Genomic DNA, 16,973 nt, shown 5'->3' with positions numbered 1-16,973 from the left:
ACTTCCATAAGAATCAACGTTCTTTAATTTTCTTGAGGAAAAAACTCCTAAAACGGAGTGACTTTGATCTTTTACCGAATTCGGTCACAATCCTGCACTATGCCATAGTTTTTATGTCTTATTCCCATGCTGCAGACTTTATCACAGCAAAAGAAGGAGGTCAGCCCCAATTCTTCTTTTGGATACACATCTTGTATACTTCCTTACTGCAACCAAGCTCTTATGTGGAACTTAGGTTCCAAAATAATACTTTCTATCAAGCTCTGTTGCTGGCTTTGTTTGTACAAATTATGTATCCGCTAGTTAAGTTTTCATTTTTTCATCACTTTTCTGGATCATGTGGCTATTGGAACCACATGGCATCTGTTCTCGTGCAAATTAGATTACGTCCCTGGGTAGTCCCAATTAAAAATGGCCCCTCTAAATTAAAATAAATTAAAAATGTCATTACTGAACAACCCTAACTAAAAAATTGAAAACATTTGAAAAATTACTGGAAAATCCTTTTGGAAAAGTTCTAAAATTGTGGATATGGCTCAAAATTTGGATTTCATGTTTTTGGTAAATTTGATTGGATTTGAAAGAAATGTTCATAAAATACCTCCCAAACCTGGATTTCATCGGAATTTTGTAAATATTTCATAAAATACCTAACCACCCTGAAATCCTTCAAATCCAGCACATCCTTCATACAAAACAAATTCAACAAAATTCTCACAACCAAAAATTTTTGTTCATTATCACCTCAAAAAACTTTAGGAAGCAATCGAATTTCACCTTAAAACTGCACAACTAATAATAAAGCCTGATGATGAGGATGTAGAAATTGTTATGGTTAGTGATACAATAAGACAAAGGCGATCGCGTACGCCTATATCAGCAACATCCGATAGTAATCGTGAATCAAATCTTGTTGTGATGCCCGATTTACTGCCAGAGTCAAATGATAATTGTAAGAACATTTCGGCTGTGTCTGATGAGACGCAGTTGCGAGAAGTTAATGGTCAGCCATATACAGTTGTTGAAGTAAAGGAAATTGAGGATTTAAAATCACCAAAATTAGGACAAATTGTTGATACAGTTAATATATTTGAAAATTGTAATCAGCTTGAGTTACAGCAAGTGGAAACTGTAAACATCATTGATGCATCATCTGATACAGACACAGCTAATTCAACACCGCAACTGCAAAGAAAGTCATTCATAAATGTTGAGAATGTCAATTATAAAGCAAATGGTTCATTTGATGAATTACAAACGGAACTGATGAAGGAACTGGAAACTGTTTCCAATTTTGAATTTGACATGAGCGACGACCAGAAACCAACAACAGATTTATCGCTGGAAAATGAGGACAAAGTGCCTGAAATTGATGAGAAAAAAATAATTTCAATGATGAAGCTACGACCGACATTACAGGAACTGCTTATGGCAGAACGAGTCAATAGCTTTTATGCTGCTGATAAAGAAAATGATGAACCATTGGAATTTTCAGAAGATGAAGAGATTCCACGATTTTCCGTTGAAATTGATTCCGATTCAGATTTGGTAGATTTATAGGATTAATTTTGTGATTTAGGGACATTTGGGGATTATGATGATTCTGATTCATGGCATAGGATTTTTCAAACTTGATTGGAAAATCCAAAATTTGTATCAAAAATCGACTTAGTAACTTAACTTATGTCTTTAAATCTTATTGCTACTATCAGTGAATAACGCATTATATTAGTAACTAATCAATGCCTACTTACAATTTTGCCTAACTTTTAGGGGGGAATTACTTTGATAGTTTTATGCCACAGTGGGAAATTTAGGAAATTAAATCATGAAGATTTTAAGTGAATCTAATTTAAGAAGTGGTCGCCTTGGGAACCAAATTTAGTACTTTTTTTTTATTTCCATGCCGATTTTGATTCATTGCTGTATAATAAATATTTACTGGCTTGCCTCGAATTTTAACAAAGTTGCCATTCCTACCATGTTTTGTCTGGTACAATGATCTTTCTTTTGTCAGAGGCGTTTTGAAAGACGACACAGTAAATAGTTAGGGAATGAGCAGAGCTCGAAGTCAATTCGTCTCAAATTGAGTTGACTCGACTATATTTAAATTGTGTTGAATTGAGCCGACTCAGCTTACTTAAAGATTGCGGCTCTTGACTCAAGTCGAAATTAGCCGACTTTACTCGACTTCGAACTCTGCATACCCAAAATAAGTTATGGAAGTCAGGAAACAAGTTAGGTTTATAAAGTGATACACTAGAGATCATGCCAAGGCTTATAGCTTGAGAAGCAATGATCTAGCCAATATCTTAATAGCTACTTAAATATATAACCAAATTGATATTTATTTCAATCCAGCAATGAAGTTTCAGTTACTCTACAACAACTTTAAATCAAAATTGAATTTCAAAGTTTGAATCCATTGCATTTAGTATTTTTAATTGATTTGTAACTAGCATGAGAAATAGAATATTCGAATTGTAATCGCACCAATTATATAGTAGAAACACACAAACGCTTAGTATTGATTAGAATTCTACAAGAATCATTATATTAGCTGCTTAGTAGACGCCTGAAACTATTGCCATATTATTACTAGTCTTACTGCTTAGAAGACACTAGAAAAGTTTGTAGACATTTAGGATCAATTTAGTATCAGAAAAAGCATGCAAATTTAAATTATAGGCTATTAATTTCCAGCAAACTAGCATGCCATAGATCAGAATCACCTCAAAATTAAAGCTTAAAAACCCTCATTAGCATTCAATGATCCAACGAAAAATTTTAATTAAATCGTCCTTAATTTCTTCTTCCACATACAGTCAAGAATAGAAACCCCAATTAAAGCCGAACCCGATAAAGAGACAACATTCAACCACGAAGAGTCATTTATGAACGGTACAATAGTCACAAGTTCACCGTTCACATACAAAACAGTGACTCCATTGGATCAACGAGTCGAACAATTTGAGAAAACCGCACGATATATTATGAAGAAATTGGACCAGACACTTGAACAGATTCAGTCATGCGATGATGGCTCGAGTGTCGTTGAACATATGAAATTATCGATAGCACCAGATGCAGCATTAATTTTGTCACAAGGTGACACATTAATACTCGAGACGCATGGAAAAAATTCAGAATTAACGCAAAGGTTATTAAATATCCAAAAGGAATTGCGTGATAAATATAAAGACATGCAAAATTCAAATACGACAAATTTGAGTGCATTAGAGAAAAATCACAATACAGATCCGGAAAATCAGTATTCACCAAAAGAGAAAATATGTACGGACAAGAAGTTCCCAGTTGATTTATTGCACCAAAATTCAACAGCATCAATCAAGCTTGATGATCTTGTCGAGAAAGTTTTAAAGAGAGTCAAAGATTTAGTCTCAAAATCCGTCGATTATTCATCAGAAGAAGATCTTACGAAAAGAATATTAGACATTGGGGTGAGTCGCATGCTTATGTCCCGTATTTTTTTTATTCTCAGAGCATCGATATCTATTTTTTTTGTGAGCAGCATGAATGATCATTTTTGAGAAAAAGGAAAATTTTCTTCTCCATTTGAGATCAGTTTTTCAGTTTCATTTGAACAGTTTTCGCGATCGGGCTTATGTGCTGAGCATACATAAAAATTGAAATTTTCTATAGCTATTTATAAAGAAAATACGATCGGAAAATATCAAAGAATAAGGTTTATTTTTCACGTGCCGATGGATCAATTATCGTGTGCTTATAAATTTATCTAAGTGATATCACTTGACTCATTAAAATTTTCATCAATTTTTTGTGTTTATAAATATATAAAATTATTAAGGAATTTTCTAGTGTAAAATTATTGTAATTATTCGGGTGGGTAATTATTTGATGAAAATATAACAGACACAAATGTTGTTGCCCATCAAACATGATGGATAGGATAGTGTGCAAATGAAATCATTGTGTGAAATATTAAGTTTTAAAATGTACAGCTGTGGAAAATATGTGAATTTTTTGAATTCTATAACTAGATGCGAGTTGCACAAATCGGTCAAATCGGCCTGTGTGATCTTGTCTTGATAACAAATTCAGCTTAAATTCTCGACTATCTCACTAGTGTCAACCTGGCCTGTTATTTTATTTTGAATCGATTAATCCCCTTGTGCTATTCAGGTGAAGTCTGAGAGCGTTCACAGACTAAGAGAAAAATTAGAATTAAGTTCACATTTTCGGGTATAATCTCAATTATATTGATTATATGCCAAGGTAGAGTTTACCAAGCGTCTCCTAAAGACTCTTAAGTTGGTGCAACCTTCAAGCCAACTGATTTTGATTATCGAACATAAATGTTGAAAAACTCGTCATCAGGTCGGCGTCATAAATGGTCTGAATATCAGATTATCAGTAGAGACTCCTTCTAGTCTAACAACTCTGCCGAAGAGGAGATATATTCACGTTTTCTACGCCGTGTGTTTTTCCGGTTTGTTGCCGAGTGAACAGAATTTCAACGTATGCTAATCAGGAAATGAGCAATACTAGAATAAGCAATTAGAACAATATCGCATTAGCAACTTAAAATGTCAATAAACGGTTCAATGAACACCTTTATTGTCAGTAATTTTGGAAGACACTTTGAGAAGAAAAGGTGGATGTCAACAAATTTGGCTTTAGATTCAAGTCATTCCTTGCTTTTCTACCTCATATCCCTTTCAGAAATTAGGACGCCTTTAATGAAAACTAACAAGGGGATATTCAATTATTATGTTACGCAAACCCTCTCTCCCCCTATAAAGCTAACGTAATAAGTTAACGACGCTAAACATAAATGAACAATCCCAAACAAAATTTCTTATTACTTCTTTAAATATTCACGCACTTTTTGTTTACTCACAAAAGATATCAGCACGTAGTTGCACTAACTTTGCAAAACAACGCACAAGCACAATTCAAATCTATGAAGTATTTGACAAAACCAAGTGACTAACAAAAAAATAAATGAGACTAATATTTTAGGAGAGCACATAAATAAGAACAAAAGAGTAAACAAATGATGAGAATTATATCAGTGAACATAACTTTTTTTTTGTGTGAGTGATGGGACTATGAAGAGATAAATTGCGGGAAAATTATAAAAAGAACACAAAGAGATCAAATATATAAACTATAAATAGGACCGAGAAGACGCCGCGAGTAACAACAATAAACTTTTTTAGATTGTTTGATGCAATTTCGGTTTAAGGTTTTTTTGCTTACATGAGAATTAAGCGGTTGTTCTGTATATATATATTGAGAATAATTAATGACGAAGATTTATTAATAAAACATAAATAATAGCAAAGCATCGTATAACAAAAGAACGAAAAAAAAAAAGAAAAGATTAAATGAAGTGAAGAAAAAATAGGAAAAAGTTTTGTGCTGTAAATAGTTTTGAGAGCATGATCTTAATGGTGAAATTGGCTTAGTCCTTGTGTGTGTCTGTCTGTCTAGCTCAGTTATAGTTAACATGTGTGCTGCGGCATCGTAGTGGACCGTCAAATCTTTCTGGAAATGCCATGAATCGAATGTTGCCCAACACCGGTCCAGCTGTTTATCTGTTCGTCTGACTATTTATCCTTCCGACCGACTATTTATCCGTTTGAAATCAAACCTATCGTTCGTTTATGTTTCAACATATCGAATGCTATTCCCATCGTAAAGGAGCTAATCCCGTGATTCACTACAATTGAAATGAATCTGGGATTGCATACGTATCAATCCAGGAAAACAATAAATTGAAAAACTCTTTTTTATTTTGCTGCTATTTTAAAGCCACACTGAGTCTGAAATCCTTAAACCGATTCGTTCTTAGATTGTCATCTGGATTCGATTAGTCGTCGCTAGAGCTGGCGATCAACTGTGGTCTATGACCTCCCATAGTTGTCGCCCAAAACTATCTCAATCGCTGACTATCACATACCAATTCCCGATTTCAAGTGCAATTGCCTCGATCGACAGCTTCCTTCTTTGAGTTCTTTAAATGCCTTTTTGGATTAATTTGCAATATGCTGACAAATTCTGTCCCTAAAACCCGAGTAATTATAAATAACACATTTTGATTACATGTGTTCAGGTTTCCCCGGAATATTCTGATTAATATGCATTTATTGACACTAAATGAAAGCCATCTCGATTTACTTTCCCCACAGAAACTGTGGAACAATGCGCTACTGCGCCATAACCTTGTCAGCTCCATATCTAGATCTTTCTCTAGGAAAATTTTTCATTTACTCACAAACTACATAATTCTATCAACGGGCGTCTGAGAAGCTCATTCCTTCTTTTATTTATTGTGCTACTTGAATTCAACGATGCTCACTTTTTTCCTGTATTTCTTTTTATGAACGCTAATAAAGTTCCTCTTCAAGTTCGAATCATACATCATAAATTTTGATACATAGCTTGTTGAAAAAATTGAGGAAAATTTCCATAACAAAAGTTGAGAAATGTTTACAAACATTTCAATATAAAAGTGCAAATGTGAATTATTTTGGTTAATTTAGACAAGAATCATAACAAAGTTTGCAGCAACAATTGCGGTTTGCAGCAAAAGTGTTGATATCAATTTTGTATTGTGTGAAAATTGCTGATTGTTACTGCATCAAATAATTGAAATAGTTTCGTCTCGCGTGTGAACCTTTTCAAGGACAATCAAGTGTGAAATACCGAAAGTTTATTTGATTTGATTACAGATTTAGATGCATTCCGATGTTGGAATTTTGCTGATTGTGGGTCACATTCTCGTCTGAATTTAGATACTGTGATGTAAAATTGGATGCGTGATGCAATCAGCAGTTTTATTTTTATTGCAAATTCAAGGACTTCAAATTTATTCCATATTTTTTATTGATTCTTTTTTTATTGGATTTCCTCTGAAATCGAATATTAAAATAGCAATCTTTATTTTTTTAATCGACTTTAACTTATTAATATAGGATTGACCGTCACAAAATCATTAATAGATTTGGAAATTTTCTAATTTTATTATTTAAGTGGTTCTGTCATTACGAGAGTATCAAAGACCTTAGGATAATATTGAGGGAAATATATCATAATTTTTATGGATTATGATTTTTGACATGACGTTTATTAGTTATAAGGAAATTAATTTTCAATAGTTTTACAACTTACACAAAGTTAATCAATATTATAGCCTAGGGTCAAATAAAAAATTTGACACGTCGTAAACCAGCCTAAAACGGTACTTTTCAAAACTATGTTCCATGTCACACTATTGTGTTATCAAATCCCACTTCAGGAATATACACTTCGTAGAAATGGCGTGAAATTTAGTGAAAAGAGTAACGTGGGGCTAGACTAGGCGAAATTGGGCTTTCACATGCTGCGTGCTTTCCTAGACCCTCATTTTATGAGGGATATTGAATGATTTTTTTTATAAAGCACCAGAGACCACTGCTTTGCTGATCATTTCAGCCTTGTCATTTTCGGTTAAATATCCTTTAGTTCTTGTTTGAAGATTATAGGATTCATTGACTTTAACTCAGTAGTGGACAACCTGTGTGCCACGGCATAGTAGTGTGCCGCCAAAATTTTTTGGAAATGCTTTTAAAATTTGGAAATGTCGTAAGCCGTGTGCAGTTTAAGTAGGGTGGCAAGAGGATTTTCTCAGTCGTGACAACTTGTGTGCACAGCGGCATAGTAGTGTGACGCATCGTTTTTAGCAAAAATGCAGCATATGGCCGCCCTAAGTTTAAGTCAAGGCTTTGCACCAAGGTGTGCTGTGAAAAATAAAAGATTGTCCACTCCTGGTATAACTGATGAACTTGACAGTGTTCAATCATGAAAATACACAAATGTTTACAATACCTGAGTAGAACACTGTTCAATTAGTCGACAGTCCTTGACATTCAGCAAACTCTGCAAGTATCATGTTTATTTCTAGACATAAGGTCGACAAATCGCAGCCTGTTCCACTCAAGATAGGGTTCAAAAAATGTTTACATTCCACAAGCTGTGCAGCTTTATGAATGCACAAAAATGATTTTTTAAAACCCGAAATATTTTCCGATTCTGCCAGAATCTCATTCAAGCACATAAAAGATTTTCATGCACGCATCATCAAGATTATTCCATCAAAAAAAATATTAAAACAAAAATTTTTCTTCTCCACAGGAAAAACAAGAAGATTTAAAATTTGCCATAGAATTTGCGTCACAATCAACCGACCCAACATCTGCATCGCAAATGGACTTTTTGGAAAAGGTAAAGAAAAAATTAATTTTTTTCGTGAATATTCAGTTTAAAAGCAAGAGATGAAAGATTAAAAACATTAAACGCACGTGCTGATGTTTGAAGCATTGACACAGAACTAAACAAACATAAAAAAAAGATTCTTTCATTTCCTCGACTAATTCATTATTTTTCTGTTAATTTATTCTCATTCGACACATTTTCGTCGGACCATGAATTTCATACTCATGCTCTTGGGGGAGGAGAGTAGGCGAAGAAAGATCTTTCATCGCACTGTGATCAAATAGTCATGTCTCTCGCGACACTCAACAAACAACGTTCCGTGGAAAAGCAATCGATTAGGACAACTGTCACAATTTCAAAAGTGTCAAAAACACCAGTTTTAACAACGACAAGTATGCCAATTACAACAAGTCAATCAAAGAAAATTGCGTTGGATGGGATAACGGAGAGAAATGATCTATCCAATCAGACATCGACTGAAGCTGAGATGTCAAAGGAAATTGATGAAATTCCAAATGCTGATGTTGGAAAACGTAAAGAAAATGCAAAGGAGAAATTTTTCAATGAGACCAACGGAACTGAACGAAGAGGTGAGTCAACTCATATATCTAATATTTTTATGTGCACTCTGGTGCTGAAATGATGAAAGAAATTTATGCTATAATTATAATTTATTGTAACGTCACTATGTGAAGGAAATTATTATATTTTTTCTTCTCTGCATCTCCACATATTGTCGAAATATGACGAATAACATGGAAAATGTATAAAAGAGAAGAAAATGGGAAAAGTTGGGAAATTTTGCGAAGATATTGAAATTGGGCTTAAAGCGCATTTTCTATGGGATACTTTGACGGCATCAATATTGATTTACGGAAGGGTATTCGATATTTTTGAGGAAGAATTCATAGATAAAACATGAAAAAGACCTACTCTGTTACACGCGGAAGTTAAGTATTGTACAGTAGGTTTAGCATTAGGTTCACGATAGAAGCCAAAGCTTTTTGGATGGAAAAAGAGCTCGAAGTAGACCAAATAGCTCATTAAATTACTGTGTGAGCAGCAATCTAACTCTGAATGTGACAATGGACCCTCGAGCGTCTTCGTCGAAGAAGTAAGTAAGTAAGAGGACAAAGCAGGCTCTTTAAGACTCTTGAAGCAAGGACTCCTTCCTTCCTCACCGATTATCATCAAAAACTTTGTTAGAGCGGTGTTGTGAGGATCGCGCTATATGTAGGAGTACCTGCCAATTCGAGATTAAGGCTTTTGCGGCCGTGTGGTTAGACAATCAGACATGATAACCTATTCTTTTTGAGAACATGAGTTCTATTCCTACCGATCAAATGTAGGAACTTATAATTTGCTACTTTATATAAATCAGAGGATGGATGCCTCAAATATGGAGGCAAGAACCGAATATTCTGCACAAAATTCGAGTTGACTTCAACTCTCTAATATGCAATACGTTACATAGGAATTAACTATGAATGGGCATATTATCCTATGTTGTAAGATGCTGTAAAATTTTGATTAGGATAACAAACATCATGTCATTTTCTAAAGGATTTGAATTTGAAATGAAAATTAATTTCCGCTTTATAAACATGAATATTGTTAAATTATTCAAAATTCTCCTAAACAATTCCATAAATTTTAAGAATCATTGCTCATTCTTGTAAGAACCAGCATAAAAAGCAAACCGTACTCAAAATTACATTCTCTAAACACTCATGAAACTCATTCGATCTCCTCCATATCCTCCTATCACATTATGTCATTCATATGAGACCCACTTCATCTATTTCTGCATAAACACACACTTCATGTCTAATATAAAGTAAAAAGAGTATCCAAAACACAAACAAAATGCAATTAATACCATACGATGTAGCACAAAATGCGCTAATAAAAAAAGCTAGAAGAAGCAAAAGGCATAAAGAAAAAATTATTCATTCTCATGCCTTGGCAGCGATTCAAATCAGTATTTTCAAGTGTCCACATATAATACACACAGGCACACTCAACCAGACTCGGCATTTTTTTTTTCTTTCTGCTGTTCTCTTTTCTCAGTTTTTCTTTTTTGTGAAAAACGAGAAGTAAAAAAACTTGAAATATTGTATGTTCTTGCTTAACTACGTAACTTATTATAAAGTATGGCATAAAAAACATAATGAAAGAAAAAATGTGAAATGACATGTAAATGCTATTCGTATAAACGATTCCATTCATATGCATAAATTACGGCAAGAAAATTGCAACAGGAACAGTTTTTAAAAATGTGCAGGAAAACTATGTAATGAGCGGGAAATGTGAATTTTTTATTTGCACGGTCTTAATGAGGTTTGGTATTTAAACATCCAGTTTGCAGCATAAAAAAAGACATTCATTGACATTGGATCAGTTGTACATTTTCCCATGGACATCCCACTTGATGATTTTAATTCCAAATTTTAAGTTGTTTATACATTCCCACAAAAATACCAAGCATACCATATTGTTCAAAAATAGAGAGCAAACGACTCTGTAAAGTATGAAAACTGTCAGATCAGTACAGCAACAGAAATAACATCAAAGACATTCCATTTCTAAGAAGGGGGTTGGTTAGACACAAGCTTACGAAAAAAAAGTGTAATTCTATCTGTTTTCCTGCAGACAAAGTCCTTCAAATGTAATATAAAAGCACATGGATAAGAAGAAGGAAATAAAGAGCATAGCAAGAGAAAATGAGAGAACGCATGGATATTTTGGGTTTGAGAATTATTCGACATTTAGTAGGCATGCAGTGGTGGCTTGGCAAAAAGCATGAATGAAGGAAGAAGAATAATAACACTTTTCCTGCCTCATTCCATATATATCCCCATACATACCATGTTGAATGAATTCATTTTAGCACCAAACCAGCCAAAATGCCAAAGCAGCCTTAAATTCAATTCTAGATATGAGGGTGGTTGTGCTCTCTCTCACTGTATGTGTGTTGGTTGATGAAGAGGCAGAAAAAAAGGAAAAATCCTACCGGCATAAAAAAAAATTATTTCCTTCTTCCTTTCTGTTTCTTTTCTGTTGTGTTTTGTGCCACTCAGTCGATCGCTGATATTTCATAGTGTCGCAAGCATTCCAATTCACTAAACAGAATTGCCATTAAATGTGATTTACTTACTTTGGGACTTTATTGAGATTTATTATTGCAGCAAAGTGTTTATGCCTTTTGTGCTGTATTGTGGATGAGAAAAAAGGAAATTTCTGTGCAATTTTATACTTTTTTTTGTGCAAAAAAATATTTATATACGCGCGCTCGTTCTGTGACTGCCTTTATGAGAGAGACTTGAACATTAAAAAAATTGTTTATGATAAGAATCCACGCATAGCTTAGTGAAAAAACATAAACATTTATGGACTAATAATGTAAAAGGACATTTTTGGAATGAAGCTATAAAAGTTGATAAATTAATGCCCACATTTTTGTGCTGGTTTTGAAAATTATCATGAAATCAATATATAAAGTTTAAAGGTTCTGTACAAGACATTATCTAATGGATTAAGAGTTTAAATATGTATGAGTATCCTTTTTATATATTTGCATAAAATCTATTACTGGAATTAAGCTTATTGACAATAATTTATGTGATAATTTTATAAATTTCAATCATTAATGAAGGAATTAACATGAAAATTTGTTGCGGAACTATGTAGATAACATAATTGAAAGAAAACATTTTGCGACTAGCTTTTTGGTTTCATGTTGTTAAATATTTGGATTATAAATCCTCAACAAATGAAATGACTAGCCTAATTGGCACAAATGCTTTGTTTTTCTTGCTGTGCCTTAGGGACAATTTTGTCAGAGTTTTCGCTTTGGGATTGAAATGATTTATTCGGAAATGGTGAATTAATGAAAGTGAAATTTTAAGTAAATTGGAAAGATTAGGACTAGAAATGCTTTGTTGTAGCTTATCAATTACTCATAGCGTTAGTAGTCAAAACGGAAATGTATTCATATGCAAAAACATTCTGTGTAAACGGCTTCTAAAATTTGTTTCATTTTCAAGTTCAAAGTCACAGTTCTGGATGTCTCTCCTTTGTTAAAGAGATCTATCCGCGTAATGGCCTACAATTTATGTGTCACGACAAACTTCAATTTTTGACAAATTTTGGCGATTAACTCCGAATAGCACAAATCGGTTCTTAGCACAACAATCCGACAATAGGCCAACCTGACTCTGACTCAGTGCCAAATTGATTGTGATCCATAGAATCAGAATTCGAAGTTAACTCAAATTTTGGATGGACCTCTAACAGACAATGAGAATACTTAACTAAATGAGCGTGCTCATGAGTATACTCAATTAATATGATTGAACTTATTTTTTGTCTATTCGAAGATTCTTACTTACTTGCTTCGCTGGTCGTACAGATCAACTGTGATCCATGACCTCCCATAGGAGTCGCATGAAGCTGGCTCTATCGCTGGCTTCAACTTGCCAATTTCCGATATCAAGTGCAATACTATCTCTATCGACAGATTCCTTCCATGACTATTCGAAGATAAGTCGACTTAAATCGAATTCGAGTTCTCCTACAGGATTCTGAGTTGCTACACATTAATAACTTTATTGCTGGCTCCTATAACTTTATTTTATGTTTCTGGATGGAAAAAGCTGCAATTAATTCACCGTATGTCTAGTCATAAACTTGACATTTCACAGCAAGTTACACAAATGTCAAGTTTAAACATAGATGGACTTTTAGTCAACCAATTGCACTCTGTTAAACTCATAATTCCTTAAAGCTTCATTCAAACACATAAAAAATCACCGCAAGGATCATTGGTCATTCCAACACTTGCAAACCCCAAAAACAAAAAAAAGGAAGTAAAGAAATCTAAACCATTACAAAATAGCTGACATTTTCCTTGTATATTAAATTTTATGTCACTTTGGAATTTTAAGTAGCTCCATATTTGAATGTCAGTAGTGACAAACGAAAAGCAAATAAAGCACAAAGGTCATGTGTATAACATTTTTTTGGGTTATTCAAAGATAAATCGATAAAGTTCAGTTGAGAATGAACAGAAGGAATTTTCATGCAAATTTACAGTCACAATACTTAACCCTGAAGTTCTGTATGCCTTAACATTGACAATCAATTAAAGGATTTTGAAGCTTCATTTCAATTCCGACAAAAATTAAATTTTTTGCTCTAATTAATTTTTAAGATCAAATCATTGAAGCTTCTCCGTTCTCCTTTGCTAGTTCTCTCGGATGTTTTCATTTCTCTCATTTTTGTGACTCAGCTGACAATGGAAAGTAAAGTTTTGAATGAAAAACTTTTGTTGTTTGTGTTTTTTGCTCGAATATTTCTGTTTGATAGTTTCAAATTACGTAGGAAGTTTTTCAATTGTAGGCTTTATGATAAATGGTATTAATGATGTGGATGGGAGCTTTTTGGTTGAAAATTGAATGGAATGGAAAAGCATTTTCGGAAGCTGAGGTTTATTTAGGTTTGGTTTTGAGCTGTTTCTTGTTAATAATTTTGATAAATGAGCATAAAATATCTTTGTGATTTAAATAAAAATCAGTCAGATTGGTTAAATTTTTTTTCGGTGAGAATTCTAGCAGCAGGGGTGACAGTTGATTGATGAGATTATTATTGATTATCGTCCGTATTAGATTTGGTCAAATAAAATGTCTTTTATTATCATTTAGAATATGGAGGCTTTCAATCTGTTTTACCGCATAGCATTAAAGTGCCACGTGACTTTCACGTGTATACTGAAATTGAGGTCGATTGAAGAAGAGCTTCTCGAAAATTTAGAAAACATTTGTGTGTTATTAGTGAGAGTTTTTGAGAAGGATTGATTTATCGAGAAATGTAAAAAGGAGCATAAGCTCAGATGATGATGGATTCAGTGTTGTTATTTATTGCTTGCTCAACTCAATTGCTGACTGTTATACAAATATGATCAAAATAGAAATTTCGAACTTACTTAGACAAAGTCTAGATCAAATTTTTGTTTAAACTAGATTACATACCCAAAAATTACAAATCGGTTAAACAATCTGGCATGAGACGACTTGGTACCGAATTTAAAACCATTTGATCCAGACTATTTCTGAAGTAGGACCGACACCATGTCACGTCGGGAGTAATGCCGGATTTAAACCGAGTACGGCATCAACTCAGATTTATGTCAGTCAGGTTCCGGATTTTCGATTGACTAACCAATTTTTGCTATTTGGGACAGTTTTCCCTTGTTGTATATACACCGCTTCGGATGTTGTCCTGATGTAATCACTAATGATGTTGTTATTTGTGTACCACTGTGTACCAAGACTGACAACAATGGATTGGTTCTAATATTGACTGTATAGTTCACTCACTGATTCCAATGAAGTTCCATATAGTCAAAACTGTCCCAATAAGTATTACACTGATTGTCTTAAGGAATGTCTTAATGTCTTGACTGAAGTGCACTTGGGTCTATTGTAATGCATATATAACGTCAGAAGGTAAATCTATTCTTCAAAACTTTCTGCAAATTTAGGATTTTAAGGACTTAAACCTCATTTCCTAAACACCCAATCTAAGTAATTTTTCTGTATTTCTCGTGATAAGGAACGTCTATAAAGCATATGAGAACAATTTTGTCTTTTTAAACTCCTTTGATTCAATACTCCAACTCTGAAAAGCTCTGCACATAAACAAATACCATTCCACAACAGCACAACATACATCATTGTTCGAATCAATGCATTATCTACCTCCCATCATCAAAAAACACCCCCCAAACATGTTCAAAAACTTTTCATATACGAGAGAGTAAAAAAGAAAAAAATGTTAAGTAATTAAAATTCATATCTGAGTACAAATATCACTTCTTTCAAAAAAGTTTGTAACATAAAACTTAATTAAACGAATGAGTTTTGATAAAAGTTTTTTCTAAAAAGTGTCAATTGAAGTTATCAGAGCGGAAGCTATTTTTATAAACTTTATTGTTCAACTTGTTTAAATAACGTAGGCAAGTGAAAGGATTTTCCGTCTCTTTTCAGCTCACTTGCTATTCGCATGTCCCCATTTGTATAATATACACAAAAAAATATGTGAATTATATTCACAGACATACTGTCGAGTTGTGAAAACAATATGTAACCTGGATATGTCTCATTGTGTGCTTGTTCTGAATGCTTGACTAAAAGCGGGTTTTATCGTCCTCTTCTTCCTACAAACATCGTCCGGATTCTCAACTGCATTCATTAAATACTAAATCCTGTAATTAAAACGCGAGCAATTGTATAATTAGACAGAAGAAGCTGTTTTTATGCTTGACAAAGTTCCTTGAAAATATGATGATATCTATGAAAAGGAATCTGGTACGAGCTGAATGAAACGAGGAATGGAAGATGTGCTAAAAAGTTATAATTGCTGTATGTGATGTGTAGAGGATTTAAGGGTTCGGTTTTGTAGACAAATGTATCGTAATACCAGAATTAAATCCCTTAAAACTTTGAGTATTAAAGATTCTTGTTGTCAATATACGGTTGTGGTAATGTGATTCTTAATCAGCTTATTGAATGGACTCTTAGATGATGTTAGGGATTTTTTTGTGTGTGTAGAAATTGTTGGTTACTTACTGTCTATTGGTGGGAGAAGGGATGTGATTAGGTGATATTTTGGGGAGATAGATTGACAGGAAATCAGTTATTTGCAGTGGTGGGCAACCTTTCTTATGCTAAGGCATGTTTCGACTTTTAAAATTTTTTCGCAACCTTTTACTAATTGCGTTCAAGGAAGGAATTGGGGTTGGGGTTTAGATCTGATTTAAATCATGAAAATTCCGAAAATTTACGATCATTGTTCAATTATAAAAAAGTTCCCCAAATAGCTCTGTGTGCTTGATAAGGCAATGCTTCGTTGTCGTATTAACGGTTATTCAAGAAGTTCACCTATCCTACCGAAAAATGAAGCTTGCCATATTGTAACACTCGGGCTCGTCATTCTGTAATGTCATTTTTGACGACAAACCTGAGGATCCTCCATGAATGACACACAGGTTGCCAACCACTGAGTTATTGATTATTATTATTTTCGGAGGATACCTTGAAAGGAAATGCGCAAAGAAACCAGATACTCTGTTCGGAGCATTTCGTACTAGTTCAATCTGTCCATTATTGATGATTATTCATAAGGGTTGATTTTTTATCATAGCTTGAAGTAAAGTTGGATTTTGCATGGTAAAGTCGACTCATCTTCATATAAAATTCGAGTCGACTTCAAGGTCTGCAACATATGTTTAGGGGAAGATAGGGAGCAAGTGGAAGAAGTATAAATTTAAACAAAATAATCCAAATATTCTTATCAAATACCTCCACTTTATCTCCATAATCCTCAAAAACCTTCCCTTAAGAACCCCCAAAAATTAGTCATAAATGCAAATGCAACACAAAAAGGAATAAAGGAGATGAAAGCATTTCTTTTATCACTAAATCTCTCTCAAAAAAAAAAAATTTGTTCTACTTAGCAATATACAAACAGCAACTCAGCAACAGCATCAAGGTGATGACACAGAATATTACACGTGAAAAAAAGTAAAACTTTTCAATTATCTTTTTCGAGTGCCTGTGCAATAGCTTTTTAAATAATCCTCAAGTTGACAGTAACGACTTGATGATTGCTTTCTATTCTTATTTTTGAGTATTTCTTCTCTTTTATTCCAAATATTCTTTTTTGTGTCGCAC

General features: G+C 33.6%; 1 protein-coding gene across 14 annotated transcripts in view; it reads left to right on the top strand.

Annotated features, from left to right (window-relative positions):
• LOC139090145 (dystrophin, isoforms A/C/F/G/H-like) overlaps positions 1–16,973 on the top strand; it is a 239,027-nt gene that overhangs the window by 46,456 nt on the left and 175,598 nt on the right. For 13 of the 14 annotated variants that reach the window (XM_070639868.1, XM_070639867.1, XM_070639857.1 and 10 more), the window contains 4 exons: positions 760–1,548; positions 2,826–3,461; positions 8,161–8,250; positions 8,489–8,831. In XM_070639868.1, the coding sequence (XP_070495969.1) occupies positions 760–1,548; positions 2,826–3,461; positions 8,161–8,250; positions 8,489–8,831 (1,858 nt within the window). The remainder of the gene's footprint in view (positions 1–759; positions 1,549–2,825; positions 3,462–8,160; positions 8,251–8,488; positions 8,832–16,973) is intronic. The other variant, XM_070639870.1, reaches the window with a different exon arrangement.

Source organism: Chironomus tepperi, unplaced genomic scaffold (assembly GCF_022539635.2).
Source record: "Chironomus tepperi strain 1889 unplaced genomic scaffold, CSIRO-AGI_Ctep_v1 contig_217, whole genome shotgun sequence".
In the NCBI taxonomy this organism is placed as follows: Eukaryota; Metazoa; Arthropoda; class Insecta; order Diptera; family Chironomidae; genus Chironomus; species Chironomus tepperi.
Note: the sequence above shows the minus strand (reverse complement) of the source record. Positions and strands in the feature narration are given on the sequence as shown.